At 41.5% G+C, this 19,619-nt stretch overlaps 2 protein-coding genes across 3 annotated transcripts in view; one reads left to right on the plus strand and one right to left on the minus strand.

Moving 5' to 3' along the window:
* Window positions 1-5,481, plus strand: part of LOC126872890 (proclotting enzyme) — a 21,587-nt gene extending 16,106 nt beyond the window's left edge. The window contains exons 2-9 of the mRNA XM_050633113.1: window positions 324-368; window positions 1,059-1,310; window positions 2,710-2,795; window positions 2,882-2,967; window positions 3,144-3,281; window positions 3,343-3,479; window positions 3,563-3,720; window positions 4,126-5,481. Of these exons, the coding sequence (XP_050489070.1) occupies window positions 324-368; window positions 1,059-1,310; window positions 2,710-2,795; window positions 2,882-2,967; window positions 3,144-3,281; window positions 3,343-3,479; window positions 3,563-3,720; window positions 4,126-4,284 (1,061 nt within the window). The 3' untranslated portion in view covers window positions 4,285-5,481. The remainder of the gene's footprint in view (window positions 1-323; window positions 369-1,058; window positions 1,311-2,709; window positions 2,796-2,881; window positions 2,968-3,143; window positions 3,282-3,342; window positions 3,480-3,562; window positions 3,721-4,125) is intronic.
* On the minus strand, window positions 4,845-19,591 carry LOC126872851 (polyamine-transporting ATPase 13A3). 2 transcript variants are annotated; one of them, XM_050633050.1, is made up of 11 exons: window positions 19,290-19,591; window positions 11,255-11,339; window positions 10,954-11,181; window positions 10,751-10,887; window positions 10,486-10,642; window positions 10,198-10,402; window positions 9,789-10,127; window positions 8,586-9,537; window positions 8,000-8,507; window positions 7,657-7,838; window positions 4,845-7,583 (listed from the first exon to the last, which is right to left on the minus strand). In XM_050633050.1, the coding sequence occupies exons 1-11, from the start codon at window positions 19,294-19,296 to the stop codon at window positions 6,148-6,150; spliced, it is 4,236 nt and encodes a 1,411-aa protein (XP_050489007.1). In that variant the 5' UTR covers window positions 19,297-19,591; the 3' UTR covers window positions 4,845-6,147. The 2 variants fall into 2 exon arrangements, with proteins under 2 accessions (XP_050489007.1, XP_050489006.1); XM_050633049.1 differs by lacking the exon at window positions 19,290-19,591 and adding an exon at window positions 11,583-14,118.
* Between the last annotated feature and the right edge of the window lie 28 nt (window positions 19,592-19,619).

Consider the following 19,619-nt stretch of genomic DNA (forward strand, 5'->3'; position numbering starts at 1 on the left):
ATGTGCGTAAATGGCACTTGAAATTCGTGACGTCGATCTCTGGTTTGGTCGAAAGGATGGGAAAAGCTAGCATTGGCTTGATTTTTTTTTCATATCGTGTTAACTGTTTGCGGTTCTATGTTGAATTGGATTCGATATTCTATTCCGCTTGATTTTTCTATTTTTCTTTTATCTTCGATTCGACAGAAATGTCCATATAGAATAGCTACGAAATGGCTATGAATGGTTTTCATTGTTACTTTGACGGTTAAATATCTTTTATGAGAAAGATTACTTGATAATTTTTTTTCTTTTTTTGTTAAGAGAGGAAATTGTTGTTCCAGATCATCGAAAGCAAACCCTCGACGATTACCCTAGGTTAGAATCAGGTACGTTCCCCGTGAAACGATCAGCGTTGATCGGTGTTTCGACAGAGAGCGACGTACCGATGAGTCGTGGTCTAGTCGCACCTGTTGAAAGCCCGTTTCGCAGAACGTTTCCGGTCTTTCGCTAATCCAATGAGTGAAACCGATACCGGATTACATTACATCGCGCCTCTGAATTTCGTACTAGTCGGATAATTGTAAATTAGCCCGGGTGCAATATCCTAACCGGGTGTCGCAACGATTGTGACATCCGGACCCGTTTCCGTCGAGCCGACGATTTCCGTCATCCGCGTTGGTCGTATCGTTACGACAGAGGTGCGCTCGAAGGTTCTTTCCTGTTGCTTTTACGATTTCGTTAAACCACATCGCGATTGTATTAACGACGCTCCGTGAAATAAAACTTCTTTCGGTCACTTTTTAAAACGATTGCGCTCATTTTCAATCCTCTCGCGAATTGCTCAATATTTTCAGCTCGTTTCTCTTGCGAAAGTATTCTGAAGCTAGGCTTGGAGTAATCAGACCTTGCTTTGCACATATCAGAGATGTCTGGTATGAAACGTAAACGTGAAAAATGAACGAGTAACGAGGACCTTGCGTTCTTTCATTTTAATTATCCGTTTTGGAGAGACAAAAAGGGGAAAATGTCGTAAGAGAGAAAGGAGAAGAAAGAACAGTTTGCCCTGTTTTGTGCAGAGCCGCGTCAACAAAAAAGACCGCTGTGGAAGGGTGACGATACGTTGTGCGCTGACGGACGAAGCTGCGAATTTTTTCTAATGTGCTGGATGTCCGCTGGCCTTTTGGACGGCAGTTGCGGTGGCATCATGTACGCTTGTTGTCAGCGGAAAGAACCGAAAGGTAGCTCTGATTATAACCTGATTGAGGCACCTAGAGATCAATCTCAGCCGCTTCCGTTGGATACTTACACGGAGACCGCCAACGATGATCGTAAGTCCTTCCTACAGAAGCATGTCATCCGATTCTTGCACTAGCATGATCGACCACCGCTGTTTTTCTTTGGAAATGCTTCCTGAATGTCGTTATTCTTCTCTCCTATTTAAGAGACGTGTCTTTTATATCTTCTCCCTTTTTCTTCCATTACTTCACTCGGTCTTTCCTTGTTCCCATTTACATCTTTCTTCTCTATTCCGTATTTTTGTTCTTTTTAGTTTTTCTTTTTATTCTACTTGTCTATTTCTCTTTTTTGTCCTACAAATGTTACATTAGCACTTTCGTCAGCATGTCGAAATCTTCTTGACTTGTAAATCACTCGTCTCTTTAACACTTGCACTTTCCTTAGCATGTCATCGAATGCCTTCACTTTCTCTGTTTACACCTTCCAAAGCATGATAGGATGTACACCACCCGATCTAAGTCATTTTCGTCTTCCTCTTTCGATACTTGCACGTGTCGCGATCTTCCTGCCTGCCTTCCTCCGGGTGAAGTTTTCTCACCTTATTTGTCAATCGATCTTGCATGTTCATCGTGATAACAACGAGTCCGTTCCGCACTTCTTCGACGGTTCTCTTGTCACGCGAGTCCTCTGAATTTCGTATCCACTTCCGGTGTTCCTAGTTCGCGAGGAATAAGTCCTCCGTCCCCCTGAAGTACGATCTTCATCTTTAATCATCAATTTCGTCTGTACGAGTATAAAGAGAGATTTCCATAAATCTAATTAATTTACAGATTAATTACAAATAAGTGAAATTTTTCTTCCGGTCGAACCGCGTTTAAGAGGACACTTTTAATTTAACGGAACATAAGAAACAAAATCGATAGAGTCGCGATTTATTATTGCTTGGTAGTTTGATCGTCGAATGTTTCATTGAATTACTCCAAGTCTAATTCGGTAATACTAACTTGAAGATCAACGAAACGTTATCAAGTGAAAGATGTTTCCGTCGCTACGCTACCAAAGTGTTTATACTGCATAAAATAATTAGAGGATCGTTACTATGAACGATTCTATTGCGTTAAATAAGCAAAGAGAAGATTCTATTATAATCGATAGACTGAAATATGTAATAGTTGTTCGTGTAATAGTTTTAAAAACGACGATTAAACCTAATTTATTAAATTCGCCTCTACCATAATCTGAACTAACGTATCACTGCGTTCGTTGTTAAAAGAACGATTCGTCTTAAAAGGGTTAAGGTAATAATTAAAGCAAACGTATAAACGCAGGAAAAAGACATAAAAATCAAACTGATACGGAAAACGGTGCCCTGATTGTTTTGAGCAGTGTATTTATACATATTCCGCTACTAACTCTTCAAGAGCTGCTCGTAAACGAGCACTGCAAACATATTTAGATTGAAATGGAGAATCTACATCCTCGTAATTACAGGCTGCGGGATTCCCGTCTCGAAGCAAACCGCGCAAAGAAGAATCGTCGGAGGCGACGACGCAGGATTCGGCAGTTTTCCATGGCAGGTCAGATTTGCATCGACGAATCGTAGTCAATCCTTTCCAGCCTTTTGTATCGTCTTTTAAACAGAGAAAATGTTCTACTTTCTCAGGCGTATATACGAATCGGGTCCAGTCGATGCGGCGGCACTCTCGTTAATCGATTCCACGTCGTCACTGCTGGTCACTGTGTAGCTAAGTAAGTGGAATATCGAACATCTGAAGCTGTTACGACTTGCAGAATTTCTCGAAGTTCTAGAATTTCCTTAATCTATACGTGGCTCGGATTTGAAAGCCTCGATACTATGATAAAAATTCCGCAAGTACAATATCGGTCGCTATTTTCTTTCAATTGTTCTTTCGTTTTACGTTTAGGGCATCAGCTCGTCAAGTTCAAGTCACTCTAGGTGATTACGTAGTAAATTCCGCTAGCGAGACATTACCAGCTTACACCTTCGGTGTCAGAGAGATTCGCGTTCATCCTTACTTCAAGTTCACTCCTCAAGCTGACAGGTACGTTGACATTTCACGAGTGGTTCTAACAGACGCTAAAATGAAATTGCCTGTTGCTCAGGTTCGACGTGGCTGTTCTACGATTAGATCGACCGGTTCATTACATGCCTCACATAGCGCCGATCTGTTTGCCCGAGAAAAACGAGGACTTTCTAGGACAGTATGGATGGGCTGCTGGATGGGGAGCGTTACAGGCTGGTAAATACAGAAACGATTTATCTGAAACGTTACAGAGTTCGGGCTAGCGACGGTCGTGTATTGAATTCTGTTAAAATGAACAGGATCGAGGCTACGTCCCAAGACGCTACAAGCAGTAGACGTACCTGTGATAGACAATCGAATCTGTGAGAGATGGCATCGGTCCAACGGGATTAACGTTGTGATTTATGACGAGATGATGTGTGCTGGGTACCGTGGAGGTGGCAAGGACTCCTGCCAAGTGAGTTTAATTTGACGTAAAACGGGTAAAATCAGTCAAAAGCTAAAAGTTACAGATTCGTAAATTTATGTGTCAAAACGTGCAATTCGAGACAATTATTAACGAGCAAGAAACAACAGTGGCTTATTGCCGTGTAGATTTAGTGAATCATAACCGGAATATTAATTTACAAATAACTTTAGCGATGAATTACATCGTCTCTATAAAACGGGTACCAGATGCAGCTACTTACTGTCAGTGGGTATTTCTTCCCAAAGTTTCACCCATTACGCTATATCGTCTGTACATATAGTACATAATCTAGAATGTTCAAGTTGAATTTGAAAGAACCGAGTGATACTCCTTTATTGTGTAAAAGAAAGAAAGAAAAAAAAGGATTGAGAGCTTTTTGCCTATGATTTTCAGGGTGACAGTGGTGGGCCACTGATGTTGGAGAAAACAGGACGATGGTACCTAATAGGTATCGTTTCAGCGGGTTACTCGTGCGCTCAGCCAGGCCAGCCAGGAATCTATCATCGGGTAGCTAAAACGGTCGACTGGATAACCTACGTTATCAATTCGTAGCGAGACGAATCAAAAAGGGATAGAGATTATTCTCTGTAAAAACTTTGCATGAAGCAAAGTTTACGACACGGTATTGGATAGGATCTCTGACGATTTCGTAACTGGCTGACAAATGATCGAATGATAGATACCGAGGATCTAGGAACTGTGTAACTGGGAATTTCGACGATTCTACGCTCGAGGAATGTGAAACATTGTGATGAGATAATGTTTAAAGTCAGGAACAAAGTTGCCCGTCTTCGAGGTGGAAGAACTGTTGCTATCATGCATCGATTTCTAACATATAATTCTCTAACGAAACGAGGTGATGCGTGGAAATTGTTTTAATTTGTAAGTCGCGCCCGGTGAACTTTCTTTCGTCGATTATCTAAGCCTTCCGAGGCAAAAAGCGTCTACATTCTTGACGTACGGTGTGAAATGTAACGATGTGGATATTTTGTAAATTAAGTGCGTGTGATATTCGTTTGTATTCGCGCTTAATAAATGTTCAGTTTTTTATTTTATCATTTTCTATCCATTTCTTTTTGTGCGTTTTAACGGATGGGACGAAAGAACAAGGCTTTTACATTAAAAACATACTTTGTTATTCGACAACCGCTATAATTCAACGCAAGCTTGGCGTTGCAAATGATAGAATAACGCGCTTAAGTATATATTTTTCATTGCGTATATAAGTACACATTTATCTCGTTATTCGGTTTAACAGTAAGTATCTGCGACAACGAGCATCGAATTTCTGCATTTGCAGATCGCAGGACGTCGGCTCTTCAAGTTCTATTAAATAAGATTATCATGGGATAAACTACGGTATAGTTACAATTTTCCCATCTTCACACCAACAAAAAAGTACACTAACTTCCCGCTTTCACGACGAAATTTCATTATTTTTATACAAATAACTTTTTGTTCTACTAACGTCGATATCGCGTCGAGCGTCGTTTTAGGTTGTCCGATATTTTCAATAACAACTGCCTGACTATTATACAGAAAAAAGAAAAAAGCTCGTCGTGAAAACGGGAATATGATCAATTCCCTATAGTTTCCTAGTTTAGAAAATTCATTAGCATTCGCAACCATCTATACATCTTGTCACACAAAGCGCGTGATCCATGTATTATATTATCTTTAATTTATTTTTTAAGTATATCTTTGAAACCGCAGTGAAAAAAGACGGCGTCTAAACGCAAAAGAGATCCCCCCCCCCAAAAAAAAAAAAAAAGGAAAAAAACGTATCTAACTATCTATTTCGTTCGACCTGCGCCAAGGTGAGCGCTCTTCGACGGGACCATTGCTCCCTGACGGCAGAGTAAGTTAAAATTCATCATCTAAGTTAAATAAACTAATGATAATACTTTCTCTTTCGAGTCTGGTATGCTCGAATACTAGTAGAGGAGGAGGACGAAGAAAGATCAGGTCAAAAGGGACCCCTTCAGTTGATCTACCGTACGATGCTCGTGGGATGCATCGTTGGTTACCAAGCTGTCGTGAATGCCGCGGCATTCTAAATGCACTCTTGTGAACGATATTTAAATTAGAGATCGTGTCGGAAATTTGCCATATCATTTCTTCCAGTTGAATGCTGGTGATTCGAAACTTTCCTGATCGTCTCTGAATTAAACGTTCCTGAGTGATTCCGTATAGCAGCTGAAAACAGTCTTGTATTGCAATTGTCATGGGACAACAAATGCACTGGCAGATAAAGTGGAGATACTTCGAGACAATCCGGTCTATGAAATCGAGCAGGTACGTCGAATAGCAAACAGTAGATCGTTCTTCAAACTTGAAACGATTACCGTTCGTTGTTCGAAGTACCGTTCTTTGATCACTACCAATTCAAATCCCACGAGGATAAATCGCTCTCTTCTACGACGGTAGAATATCGAGTTCAAGGACACTTTGTGTACTGGGAGACAAGCCATATTCGCTTTTGTGCATCAAGGCGCTCTTCAAATCCCTCAATTTCTGCGGTTGAAGAGCCATAGCGGTGTTCCTAGGCAGGGTTGCGATTGGATTTGTGCTGTGGCTCTTAAAACTGGCTTTTTCGTACCGATTGATCCCTTTCTCCGATTCCGAATTGTATCTTCTCTTCGCTGTCAGCTCTATGTTCGGTTGTTTCAGCACGGAATCTCTGTCCTCGAAGCAAGGAACCGTTTGCATGGATACGGTGTTTCTGCGATCGTTGAACAAGGACTTGGGATTTAGAGTGACTTCTCTGGCAGAGCCAAAGTGCTTGAAGTTCTCACAGATCGGACTGTTCATGAAGCTCGTGTCCACAGGATGACAGGACTCGGGAACGCGTTTCTCGATCTTGATCTCGGTGACGTTTTGACGAATCAGAATATCGGGAGCAGCTTCTGGTAACGGTTCTTGGGAGATCGGTGGCCATTTTAAATCGCGTGCCATGTCACGGTCAATCGCGAGGAACTTTCGTCTAGATTTGTCTATGTTATGCCAACGATAGCGTAATTTTCTAAAAACGAGGTAGTCAACAAAGAAGTACTCCATTAGCAACGAGATCACGAAGTTGACGATACCGTAGCCGACCAAGATGAAGCGGAAGCCAACGTTCTCTGGAAGAATCAGCTCGAACCAGTCACTCAGCCACTCAAAGGGAAAGGTCGCGAGGTAAACGGAGAAGAGGCTGAGACAAATGAACGAGGTGAGCAGACCGTAATTCGTGAACAGAGACTTTCTATATGGATGGCCCTTAGAGAACGTCACAGCCAGAATGATATACTGCATGGAACTGATTATGAAAACTGTGTAATTTTCGGTACAGCTCACATCGTCCTTGTTCTCAGCAGCTTTCTCCGTGGCATTGAACGGTTTGAACCAATCCATTTGTTGAAGATGCCATAGACTAATGGACTGAAATAGAGCCACAATCAAAATTTGCGTCACTAAGCTAAGAATTGGAGTGATGCTAATGAGACTGTTCAGAGGAGCTGTCTTGACTAATGGACCACCGTAAGCCTCGGTACGACCAAAGAAGAAAGCGAAGATCGAGATGATAAAGAGATCTATGTAGAGGAACTCGATGTCTGTCAAATTCGACTCGAAACTGTACAGCAGCATCACTGAGATGAATTGAGTGAGCGAATAACTCGCCATATACTTGAAAATTCCGAAGGAAGTGACCAAAGCTGCGCGACCTTCTCGAATCACGGTCAATACGCAAGAAATGTTAGTCTCGCGGCTCGTAAACGGCGATGCTACTGAAGATTCAGTGTCAGAGAGAGAAATTCCGGTGTGGGCAGCTTTCAAAGCTCCACAATCGTTTGCCCCATCACCTACCATAGCTGAAAATAATATTTAAAATTAACATTTCAATCAGATAATATAAATTGTTTGAAGAAGAATTCAGTTACGTACCAACATAGTATCCCAAAGATTGCAATTCCTGAACGAGTTGTTGCTTCTGGTCTGGCGACATCCTCGCAAAGATTGCTCCACGAGTGACAAGTTTGGGAATCAGTTCTGGGTAATATTGTTTGACTAGGGCCCACGTTTTACCCGTGAGTGAAAACACGTATTTGTTTTTTGAATGGTGTAAGCTGAAACAATGACAAACAAAAGTGAGAAATTAGATGTTAACACGTTCGCTATCGGAATAATTTAAATTTAATCCTAAACTATAAATAAACAAATGTGTAAGTTTCGCACTAATTTACTGTAGTAGTAAATGTGATAATGATGTATAGCTGAATGAACTTACTCGTCGGCTAAATAATTGACATCGTTATCGAACTGATTGTTCCCAAAGGAGCCACTCTCCACTGTTTCCAAGCTAGCTACACTATTCAAATCAGTCATTTCGCTGAGATCTCCGTGTCCCATAGATGGCTGACTGCTGCTCTTCGTGAAATAGATTTGTGGTTTCATCTGGTTTTGCTGAGTGGCAGAGACTGCAATGACGGCTGTACCTGGCTTCACGATGTCACAGTCTCTGGCAACGGACAGTGCAGTCAGCATATTGTCGCCAGTCACCATGACAGTCTTTATACAGGCAGTGTTTAATGCACTGATCACAGGCGTGGTTTCTGGTTTCAATCTATTTTCCATGATGACGAATGCTATGAACGTCAGATCGGACTCTGCAGACTCGCGACTCAATCGCTGGACCTTGGCGTAAGGAAGACGATTCAAAGATTTGTGTGCGAGGCCGATCACACGGTAGCCTTCCGAAGTATAGTCTTGTAACACAGCGCCAAAATCTGCTGGGACTATAAAAACAATACGATTAGTCATAACTTGAAGAGAGTTTAAAACACAAAATTTAAAAGATATGTTGCAATATTTACTGGATTCTGCTCTGGAGAGGCTGAGAATCATTTCTGGGCTGCCTTTGCAATAGAGGTCGTAATGATTAGCTCCCAACGTCCTGGTAATCACGCTCATCCTTTGGAGACTAGATGTGAACGGAAATTGACGAACGATTCCAATTTCTAAACCTTGCTCCCCCAATTCTGTCGTGGAACCAGTCAACGTGGTATCAAGGTTGTTTAAAGAGATGTTATCGATCACGTCAGAAGACATAGAATTTTGTCGGCTGATCGAGATTCTTATTTCGTTGGGTAGCTTCTTCAATAGATTGGAGCCTTTTGGTGGTCGCACTATTGTAGGGAAAAGCATCGAGAATTTTGACGTATCGGATACGTCGGGCTCTTCCAAGCTCCAACCCGTAGACTCAAACATTTTTAGGTCGAGTGGATCTCCGACAAGTTGATTTTCTATTATAGTGATTCCGTGGCAAGTCACCATTCCGATGAGAAGATCGTTTAGGGGCAAGGATGTGATATCTTTAATAGGCGGCTGGAATTTCTTATCGATGGTATTCACTACGCCCCACATGTCGAGACCATCTTCAGTCAGCGTTCCAGTTTTGTCAAAACAGATGCAGTCAATTGATCCTGACACATTGATTGTTCTTGGACTCGTACAGTAAATCTTGTTTTTCTCAAGTCTGCGTTGTGCCACCATTCGACCGACTGTCATAGCCGCTGGTAGAGCTGGCGGTACTACGATGGTAACCAGATCTAACGCTTCAAGAGCGATGTGATGGTTTGGGACACCTCTCATAGCCTTTGTCACAATGGTGTAAATCACGCCAATACTAGCTATACCAGCCAATAATACGACGAACTTGTAAGAATCTTGTTCAAACTTGAAATCGACGGGTGGAGGATACATAATGGATCTGACCAGTCCACCTTTGCTGGTGTTGAACCCTGTTCTCACGACAACAGCCAAAACCTGCAAGAAAAATAAATTATGTGATCAATAATCATTGTATCATTTTTCAAAGTCTCTATGCAACAATTAGACTGCAAAATTTTATAAATTTATAGAAATTTTTTTTTGCATATAATATGCAAAAATATATAAAATATTTAAAGAAACAAATCTCTTTTTCAATTCTGCCCGTAAAAATACGAATTTGCATAGATATGTCTAGTAGTAACGAACTTAGAAAATTAATCAGAAATTCTAATGTTTCGAGTTACCTTCTCTGAACCGTAGTATCTCGTTTGAATAACTCTAGTACCACAGAACAGCGTGTGTCTTGCATGTTCCTTAATGTCGTATATCATTTCATTGGACGAAGGAATAGGTGTTTTTGTGACAGGAACCGACTCTCCGGTCAACATAGATTCATTCAGAATGCAATTCCCAGTCAGAAGCACTGCGTCACAAGGCATCAAACAACCATGAGATGGAATAACCAAAATATCACCAGGTACTAATTTTTCAGCAGGCACGGTCGCTGTTTGCCCAGTCGCGCGGTCTCTCATCACTGTTGCCACGTCGGAAGAGTATACGGTGGAACGTAAGTTGTGTTGGTTCTGCAAAAGAATCCTTGGTTATTAATATAATTCAGAGATTGACGCAACAAGCGGCCGAAAAGTTGCATACCCGACGAGTCTGGAAGACTGCCATAATTATGCCGACGCTGGACATGGCCAAGATGACCATGGCGTAATAATAATAGTTGTCGGCAATCCAGAGACAAAAACTAAACAGTTGGAAGACGTAGAATGGATTAAGGACCTCGAGACAAAGCAGCGTTAGAATACTCTTTACTTGAATCACGATTTCATTGTTTCCGTAAACGCAACGTCTGTAAAGAAATCGGAAAATATTTTTTAGATAGTGTCGCAAAGTAGATTTATTATGTTTATGGGAATTTTTGTGGATATTTGCCTCATATGCTGTTCAAGCGAATTTAATCCTTGCATTTGATGTAATGTGGAAGTTAGGACACCAACGTCTAAACCACGAAGTTTTAGGAACTCGGATCTCTCGGGGTCCCAAACGTAAGTTAACTTCTTGCATTGGAACAGGATGATCGACGGAACCTCTGTATACAAATATAAATTGATTAATTTTTTATATGAAGAAAAATATTTTTTAGAAGACTTTTCTTACCATAATAAGAAAATATTTCTATTAATCGCCGAATACTTACGTTTAAATTGTCCACCGGCTAAATGCAGCGAGAGTGAGGGAGGATATTCTTCCTTTACTTCCTTGACGGTTATCACGCTGCCGTTCTCCATCCATGGTTCATTATCCATCAATGATTTTCCATCGAAAGGTTTACCGCTTGAAATATATGTAAAATATTAGCTTGATAAAATAATTGTCGTTGATAAAATAAGGAATGCTTACAGTATATCCTGAGCGGCCAAAGTCTGCAATTTCTTTACGTAATAACTCGTGTGTTTTCCTTGGAACTTTTCTACCAGCAAAACAGTGTCTGCGGTTTCTAATTGACATTTGGAATGAGTTGCCAACAACATAAAATGCGGTATCCAGTGAAAGACCAATCTAAGAAGCCCTCCAGTAATGATAATCAAGAACCAAGTAACAGCGGTTAAAATATTGTTTCTCTTGTATCTAGAAGAAATAGGAAAAGACGTTGCATAACATCGTCACACTTTCAACACGCGATATGTATGTATGTACCTACCCATAAATTTCCATTTGATCTTCTTCACCAGGGTTGATGTAATCGATACCATTCTTTAGGTGGAGAATTCCATTGCCTCTGGTTCCTGAAATAACACAATGGCCAAATAATTAGATCGATGTAATCGACGACAGGCGATGAAATTTCATAGAAATAACCGCGTGAAATAAATTGCTTCGTAACAATGTGAAATGCTCGTAATCATCAATTAAACGGACTATCAATGGTACGTTATTTATGGACGGCGATTTCATTCGGTAGGATCGTCAAGGACGATTCGATAGAATCGCTGCCAAATAATTTGATTAAGTAGGCGGTGATCTCTTACCCTCCAAAAGTTCCGTTTTCTGCTCACGCTGTTGATCAGCGGTGGTATTAGTACCGCGTGTTCCAAACACGCTGTACGCGTTTCTGGCGAAGCTCAAGTTCAATTTATTCGGAGTAGGCGGCATGATGATCGCAGAAAAAGGAGCGGATGTTAAGCGCGAATACTATATATGTATATGTAATATCTATATATATATATATATGTTTCTCCTCTCTTTTTTTAAATTTGGTACAATTGTTCGTGGTCTTACGGGAGATCACTCAGCGAGGATACTGCTTGCGGTATCACGACAGGGGGTTTTCCCTTTCGACGTTTCTTGTCCTTCTTCCCAATTTGAATCCTTAATCGTTTCACAACTACATTTTACCACTACTCTTATCACCTACGATTTATTGTCTATGGGTCAACCGCGGACCCGTTTGTTGTTGTTGTTTTATTCAACAACGGTATAAACGAAGAGAAGAAAAAACAAGAACAACGACACAAAGTTCGTCAACTGGCTTCAGAGGGAGATCGACGAGAATAAAATACTCGTGACAAGAGAGAAAAATGGGATTCTAGCCGAAACCAATTGAACGGTTCAGATGTGGCTCCCCTAGGAATAATGCAAGACGAGGAGATCGCTCTTTTAGGCAATAACCCCGTCTGCTACCGACACCGATTACCCGCCATTTTCGGGTCCGTCTTCAATGTTCTCGACGTAAATCTCAACAGAGCGTTCTCTTGCATTTGGCTGACATCGACAGGGACCAAGATGCGTCAGGATATAGCGGTATCCTGTCGAATGGGTCGAGGTTTGAAGATCTTCCTTCCACGAGAGTTCAAGTGGCAGTGGCTAGTTGTTTGAGTGGCAGGACAACGATGACGTTGACGATGAAACAGTAGCTGATGCTATCGCTTCGGACCTGCCCCCGAGTTCCTGGATTCGTGTCAGTCGCCAGGATCAGTAAGCTTTCGCCAGCCAATTCGTGGCGTGGTCACTGCTCGTTCACCTTCGCTCATACCGCGTCGTACGCACGCCTGTTTTGAATCTCTGTCGGCCAATCTCGGATGAAGCAGCTGAGGCTCTTCGAAATCCCAGCAGTCCACCAGAGATCTCTTCGTCTTGCCCTTGTCTCTCGCGGCCGATCCAATGTTACCTCGACCTTTTGTTCCGCAGCCAACTTCTATCGCCTCTCTTGCATTCTCGTGCCTCCCTTTTGCTGCCTCAACGTGCGATCTCAAATACATTACGGGTTATAAGAGTATTTTGGATGCCGTCGGGTGTGTCGATCGGCAGGGAAACTTCGTGGATCCTCTTCGATCAATAGAGATCTGTCTTATCGATTAAACGATCGGGTCGATAAATGATGTATCGATCGTACGACTAACGATATTGTTCCAAGATTTTCACAGTCACTAAGTAAATCGATTTACAAAGCGATTCTCGATTTTCTAAGGATTTAAGTACACGAGTGTTCGATTGAAAAGTACAATTGATCACAGGGAGAAAATGTCTAGATTGAGAGTAAATGTCGATTCTAACAGATCCACGAAAGAAAAGAAAAATTATTGTTCGCGATCGAGAGTACTTCGCTCTTTTATATAATGTTCGCTTCACGGTTTCGTGAATTTCGAACACCTATATATAGAACTGATTACGTCAACGTCCAAGTTCTTTTGCCGAAGGTGATCACACGTCTCCCACGAGCTCCTTCAATGATTAACACTTTTATTTTTTCACGCACGAAAACCGATGCACTCGTTTTTAGCACTGCTCCTCACTCGTAATTATCACTCGTGGTCCGGCTGTTCAATCCTGACTAATCGCCCTCGCGGCTCAAACGTACTCGAATTCTTGCTCTTTCCCACGGTTATGGCCTTTGCTTTTCTATTTGTTGGATGATTCTTTCAGATGATCCGTTTAAACGATTCACCCTCTTCGGGACTTCTAAGTACAGAGAACACGGTGCAATAGTTTGTACCTAGTATCTTACTCATGCTGATGATTTCAATTCGTTCGTACGCGTCGATGATCAGCTCCGCCCTGTTAGGCCTCCGTAAATTAGGAAACAGAAAAGAAAAAATCTCTCTCCTCCAGGAAGTCACTTTGCACACGGTCGTTTCACTTGCGTTTCATGCATCTGTGGCCGTTTTCGCGTTTCTCGCTCACGACACTCACTGCGTCTGCCTCTGTCGACATGCACCGTGTCGGTTTATAAGCGCTCACGTTCGAGGAAAAACGACACCTTTCCTTCTCGCATGCCTGTTAATTTTTTTCCTTGAAAAGCTCACGATCCGTTGGAACTCTTTCAAACCGCTTCGTGCAATGTGCTCACAATGAATCTAAGATGGCGACTAGCCAGTCGTTCCTTTGTAGCTGTACACCGAAATGCTTTCTTTCTCTTCCTTCCACGACCGCGTTTGTCCAATGATTCTCGCTCGGCGACAACGATTCGTTCGACGAGTTTCGTCGTAGACCGGTTTGTACGATCACTCTGAAACACTGACAAGTACGAAACAGCTGGCACAAAGCGTTCGCCCCAATTACAACGAGATTCCAGACGCAAGTGTATTAAGGGAATCGTTTGGCATTAGCAGAAGACTTGCGCTCTTGCCTGCTTCGATCCCGGTTCAGGGGCGTACTCTTCGCCGCCTTTTCAGGTACGCCACGTGTCTCGTTTCGTTACTCGACTCCGAAACGCCGATTCGATTACGCTCTGTCAACGTTTTATGAAACGCTGAACCTCAGCTACATCGACGAATTCGCAAACGTTTGCTAATCCACATGTGAATATTTATACGGCACGACGTATCAACAATTTCTCACGATTAAATGGAAGTGTCGAGAATTTTCTTCAATTCTATAAGTCACGAGGCATTGAGTGCGCCAGTTGTTTGGTTCGATTAAAATAGAAAAGTCTAATTAAAATAGAAAACCTAACCCCAATTGCACGATTGAATGAAAATATTCGTTTGGCGTAACTTTATCAAAATCTTAACTTATTCTTCGACAGCTGTCATGGTATAATTCTATTTGTCATTTTGTGATTATCGACGTTCTCAAGGGCTAACTAGCGAGCTTCGTGGCTCCAGGTTTAGTGATGCCATGCCTGAGATATCCCCACCATTTGGTTTTGCCTCGACCTACGACGACGTTGCTGTTCGTGAGTCATTTGTTCTCACTAAATCGCCTTCCGTGGCACGAGTACGGCCCTGTTAATTGCATGGGACTTAAAATGCATGCGCCTGTTTTCATGGTGATTCCTCTTCCACTACCCTGTAAGTGATTATCGAAGGAGCGCACCTGTTTAGGTGTTGTAGCGGCGAAACCCAGGCAAATCGAACGGTTTACCCGCTCCAGCCGTCCTCGTCACCGTCCCACTCTCTCTCTCTCTCTCTCTCTCTTTCTTTCTCTCTTTCTCTGTTCGATTCTTCATTGGAGTATTGAACGAGCCCGAAAGCCTCGTGGTCGATACTCTGTTCGAGTTAACTTTCTACTTTACTATGGCCAGCACGTGCCAAGCGTCTGAAACGTTCACACCTAACTCTCGTGCGGCTGGTGGGGCATTTCTTTGCCGTACCCTCTTTTAGATAACTCCGAGTTTAGCCTTTCAAGGCACATTCAGCGCGTTAGCGATTATTGGAGCTTCAACAGAAGTTTCTTTTATCCGATAAAACAGAGTCCGAAGAGAATAGGGTCAAGTTTAAAATGAGATTACTAGATTGCATAAATATATAGCGTGTTATTTAAGGAATAACATTTCAGTGTTTTGATGATATAAGTAGTGGAGATACGTATATCGTTGAGCTTGAATCTTGTTACGTTCCATTCGTTTGAATGAAAACAGATGCTAATAATATGATACTACGCATCGACTACAGGTCAGATTGTTGTTACACGCAATCGTCAATGACTGAAATGTCGTTAAAGACCATAGAAAAAAAGAGAGAGAGAGAGAGAGAGAGAGAGAGAGAGCATAAATATGTGACTATTCGGTCTGAAGATATCTGAATTATCTTAACAATGAGGAAAGACACCTGAAGTTGTTTTGTAACTCATCGTTGCGACGGTTTTTCCTGGAATTGTTAGCTCCGTCTTATTCGAATTTCTTTTATCGTACAGGACGTATCGTACATATCGTATTTGCGTACAGGAATCGTTGAATGTCGTAATTACACCAAGAGATAGCGAAACTTATGTAAGGTGAATATTGTAAACTGTGTGAATGGTGACACACGATTTCCCGGCACGGCAGACGCGATGCTTTGTACTCGTATAATTTCGAGCCGTTAGCTTTTCTTGATGAAGGAATCGCACGATTTCCGGTTAATCGTAGCTTCGATTATTCGATCACGTTCCACGTGTACACTTGGCGATTTTATTGATCAAATAAAGCGGTGTATAGCTACCTATGTTACAAATTAGTCTATCCGGTAATCGGTCACGTTTCATCTGCAAACGTCTGAAATTTGATATACAGTATGATAAAGTTAAATAATATTTATTGTCAGAGTAACCGTAGCTTATCGATAACAGGTTTCTACTTTCCGATGTTCAGATGTGAGAAAGATCGTTCATATTAATTCAATGAGCACATTAGATTCGCTGGGTCGTTATGTAAGATCAGTAGGTTTTCGCGAACGTCTGTAAATACCGATAGCCTTAAACTGGCAGCTTTTGTGGAAACATGAAAGTGGACGTTACTTTTTGCTCGTTCAGTGTCGCACAACTGACTACTTTAATAAGCGTAACTTGAGTGGTAGGTCGAGGCTACTGACAGAAATTAAAATTAAAGATATTACATTTCTTCCTTTGTAATCTATCGAAATCTTGAAAGTTCTTTATTTGATGTTGTTTTTTTTACGAAAATTATCTTATCAGACATTATTGAGACGTTTATCGTACCAATTACGTTTTCCATCGTTCAAACGAGGAAATTCTATTTATATCAATTGCATCATCGAGATGATACACGCTGAATCGAGGACATGTTATCGCGGAGAGACAGTTTCTTGTTCCCTATCCAAATCTCGTCATTGATAAAGCTCGAGATCTCGACGATAAATCGTTGAGTGGATTCTTTTCTCTGTTCCGATTCCCGAATTTAAATACGCGTCACGGAAGGCAGACGAGTGTCGACCTCCGTGCTATTTTCGAACGAGTCGTGTCGTCGACCGATTCGATGAAAATCGTCTCATATTCTACTTACTTGTTCGTCTTTTCGACTCGCTCCCAGCATTTAGAAGCATGCGCGGTGAACGTCATGGCCGTTTGAACTTTTCGCGTCTATAATAATCCAGTGAGTCGACCCTGATTTTGTTGTCGACTGAAATTTCGACGGAGTCATCCGCGTTTCCGACGCGCGAATTATTAACCGAGTTATTTACAACGCGTGATCTGTCCGGAAACACGCATTTCTCGTGGAACATCATCTTCAAGAATGTGCAATTGACAATTATAGTTTTGCCTCAAGCTTCTCACGCTCACAGATTCTCGCTAACAGTCGTTTGAAGAAATACTGACGAGTACATCTTCTCATATGGAAAATTATTTCTTATTATTTCTGCATCTAGGTATTTTCGTGCTTTAGAAATCAACAATACAATCGTAATATAACGAGATTTCAGAATGGAACGAGATAAAGTTGCTTTTTGCTCGTATCTGTTTCACAAAATCGGCTTGTATTTCTTTTTAACGATAGACACGAAGGAAAAATACTTGATTTGTGAATGATGTCTGATTGCAGCGCATGACCTTCGGGGTTATCACGAAGCGGAGCTTCATGTGGTCTATACATCTGTAAAATTGAACGAGAGAGCCTGATCAACACGGAAATACAATCGATTTCGTGGATAAATACGAGAATATGGCTCTGTGTGAATTGTTTTCGTGATTGATACGCAACATAATCTTCAAAGAATGAAATTTGCCATTACCCGATTCTATTTAGATGTCTTCTGATAAGGAATCTGCTATTCATATCAGATTAATGCGAACACACTTTGCCGTTTTGATAAACCGATTTTCGGAAATGGAGTTGCACGTGCGTAGCCAGCTACGTGATATCGTACACATTTATTGCACAAGACGTTATAATTGTTCTCCGATAAGGAAATCTTGCTTAATTTCAACGTGGTTTCACAAAACCGTTTCCTCACAGTAGATACAGGCGGTGCGCGTCAGACGAGAAACGGTATAGATACACAATATGAAACACTGATAATTTGATTAATAGGGTTGATGAACTGATACCGCCGATAAATTGACTCGGTGTAACAGTGAAATTTCTTATCAAACAGGTAAGAACTTTTGTACGATTAAAAGCAAAATACAGAAATCGGGAAATTGTTCGATGCAAGTTTAGCGTCAAAGAATTTACAATTCTAATTGTACTTTAGTTACCAATTGATAAGGCTCGTTTCTTTCGCGTTGCCGTATTGCGTTAAGGATTTTTAGTAGATCAATTTTTTTAAATCATTATGTTAGAACGCATAGGCTGAGGACGCGGCATCGCGGCAGCCCGACAACTTCGTTCGTTAAATGTGTCACCTCTTAATTGACGAATCGTTTCGAATGGACGGGGGTCATTTGTGAGGACATTAGAGTAGATCGCGTCTGCTACTTATATATATACATACTTCGAATTCGAAACGTTTCTAGCCACGTGCGATACGCTTCGGTGAAAATAGACTCAAGGAGAAATTATAGTAATTGATGCTCGTCATTTTCCTTTCTTTTTCACTATCTCTACCAAATCAACCCTCGAGCAAAAGTTACCATGATTTATCGACTACGGAATCTCCCTCGCACGATAATCAGTAGCTATTGCAAAACAATTTCTTCTAATTAGTCTTTCCCTAACTTTCATGAATCGATATCGGCTGATAGATTGATATCGACTTCACTTGAATAAAATAAAAGAATATTTAAGATACAACGAAATTAATTAATTGATCATGGGTAATGTCAATAATGTTCGTAATCACGACGTTGACAAAACTCCTCTTGATAATCATTGCCTTTAAAATAGATCGGTTGCAACGAAAGAACTATAGTTATTAGCTATTTCGACACTATGTTATTTTTACAAACCCAATGTCCAACCCAATTCGTCACAAAACGAATTATCTATCGCATTTATTCTTACCATACTTGTAAATCATAATTTCGATTTGAGATTCGAAAACTGTATCTATGCATGTAGTTTTTGTCGGGCAGGCTAATCTCGATCAAAGTTTCGGATCCTCTCGATTTTATATCGCTATCGATTCGGGATTACAAACGTCGATCGAGTATTGCCATAACGTTGAGCAACCGGAGACCGGTCGAGGACTGACGCAGAGGAAAGTTTCGCTGTTACTTTTATACGTGGAACCGGCTATACATAAACAGAACGTTCGTCTGTGTTAATATAACCAACACGACACATTAATCACTCAGCTTGGTGAACGTGTAGCCATCGTGATTCCAATTTTATCCAGATTTCAATTTTCTTGGATTTGTGACGCTTCAAAATTCTAACAACAGCTCTTACACTTAAACCATTCGAAGCCAGTGTTTCTTAAAACCTAAGGATTTGTAGGCCTGACATTTAAAGACCTTCAAATTCCGAAGACCCCATAAATCTTCCTAAATCTACAATTTCTAGTTTGTCAAGGACCGTACAATCTGTTCACCCAAGACCATCACCAAGCAACGTATTCGTTGATATAACAAAAGCCTACCGTTCATGGCGCTTATCCTCAGCTCGGAGGAGGCTGGTTCGAAATTGGTGTTCTCCACTTTTGTATCGTGACGACGACGACGTTGGTGATGGTGGTTGGACAGGTGGGCATTTAGAAGTAATCGAACACCAAGGGAACGCCGGGCATCGCGTGTCACCGGGGGCCGTGATTGTCGTTTTTGTTTCCCGAGAGATCAGCAACGAGGCAACATAATTTCGGTGGCACGCGCAGCTGCGCCGTCAAGAGAAACGCTACGCGACCGCGCAGAAAAGCAGCAGGGACGCGCAACGGAGCGCCGAGCAACACTGTCGTCGCGTCGCTCCTCTCGCG

This window comes from Bombus huntii, chromosome 14, assembly GCF_024542735.1.
Source record: "Bombus huntii isolate Logan2020A chromosome 14, iyBomHunt1.1, whole genome shotgun sequence".
NCBI classification, from domain to species: Eukaryota; Metazoa; Arthropoda; class Insecta; order Hymenoptera; family Apidae; genus Bombus; species Bombus huntii.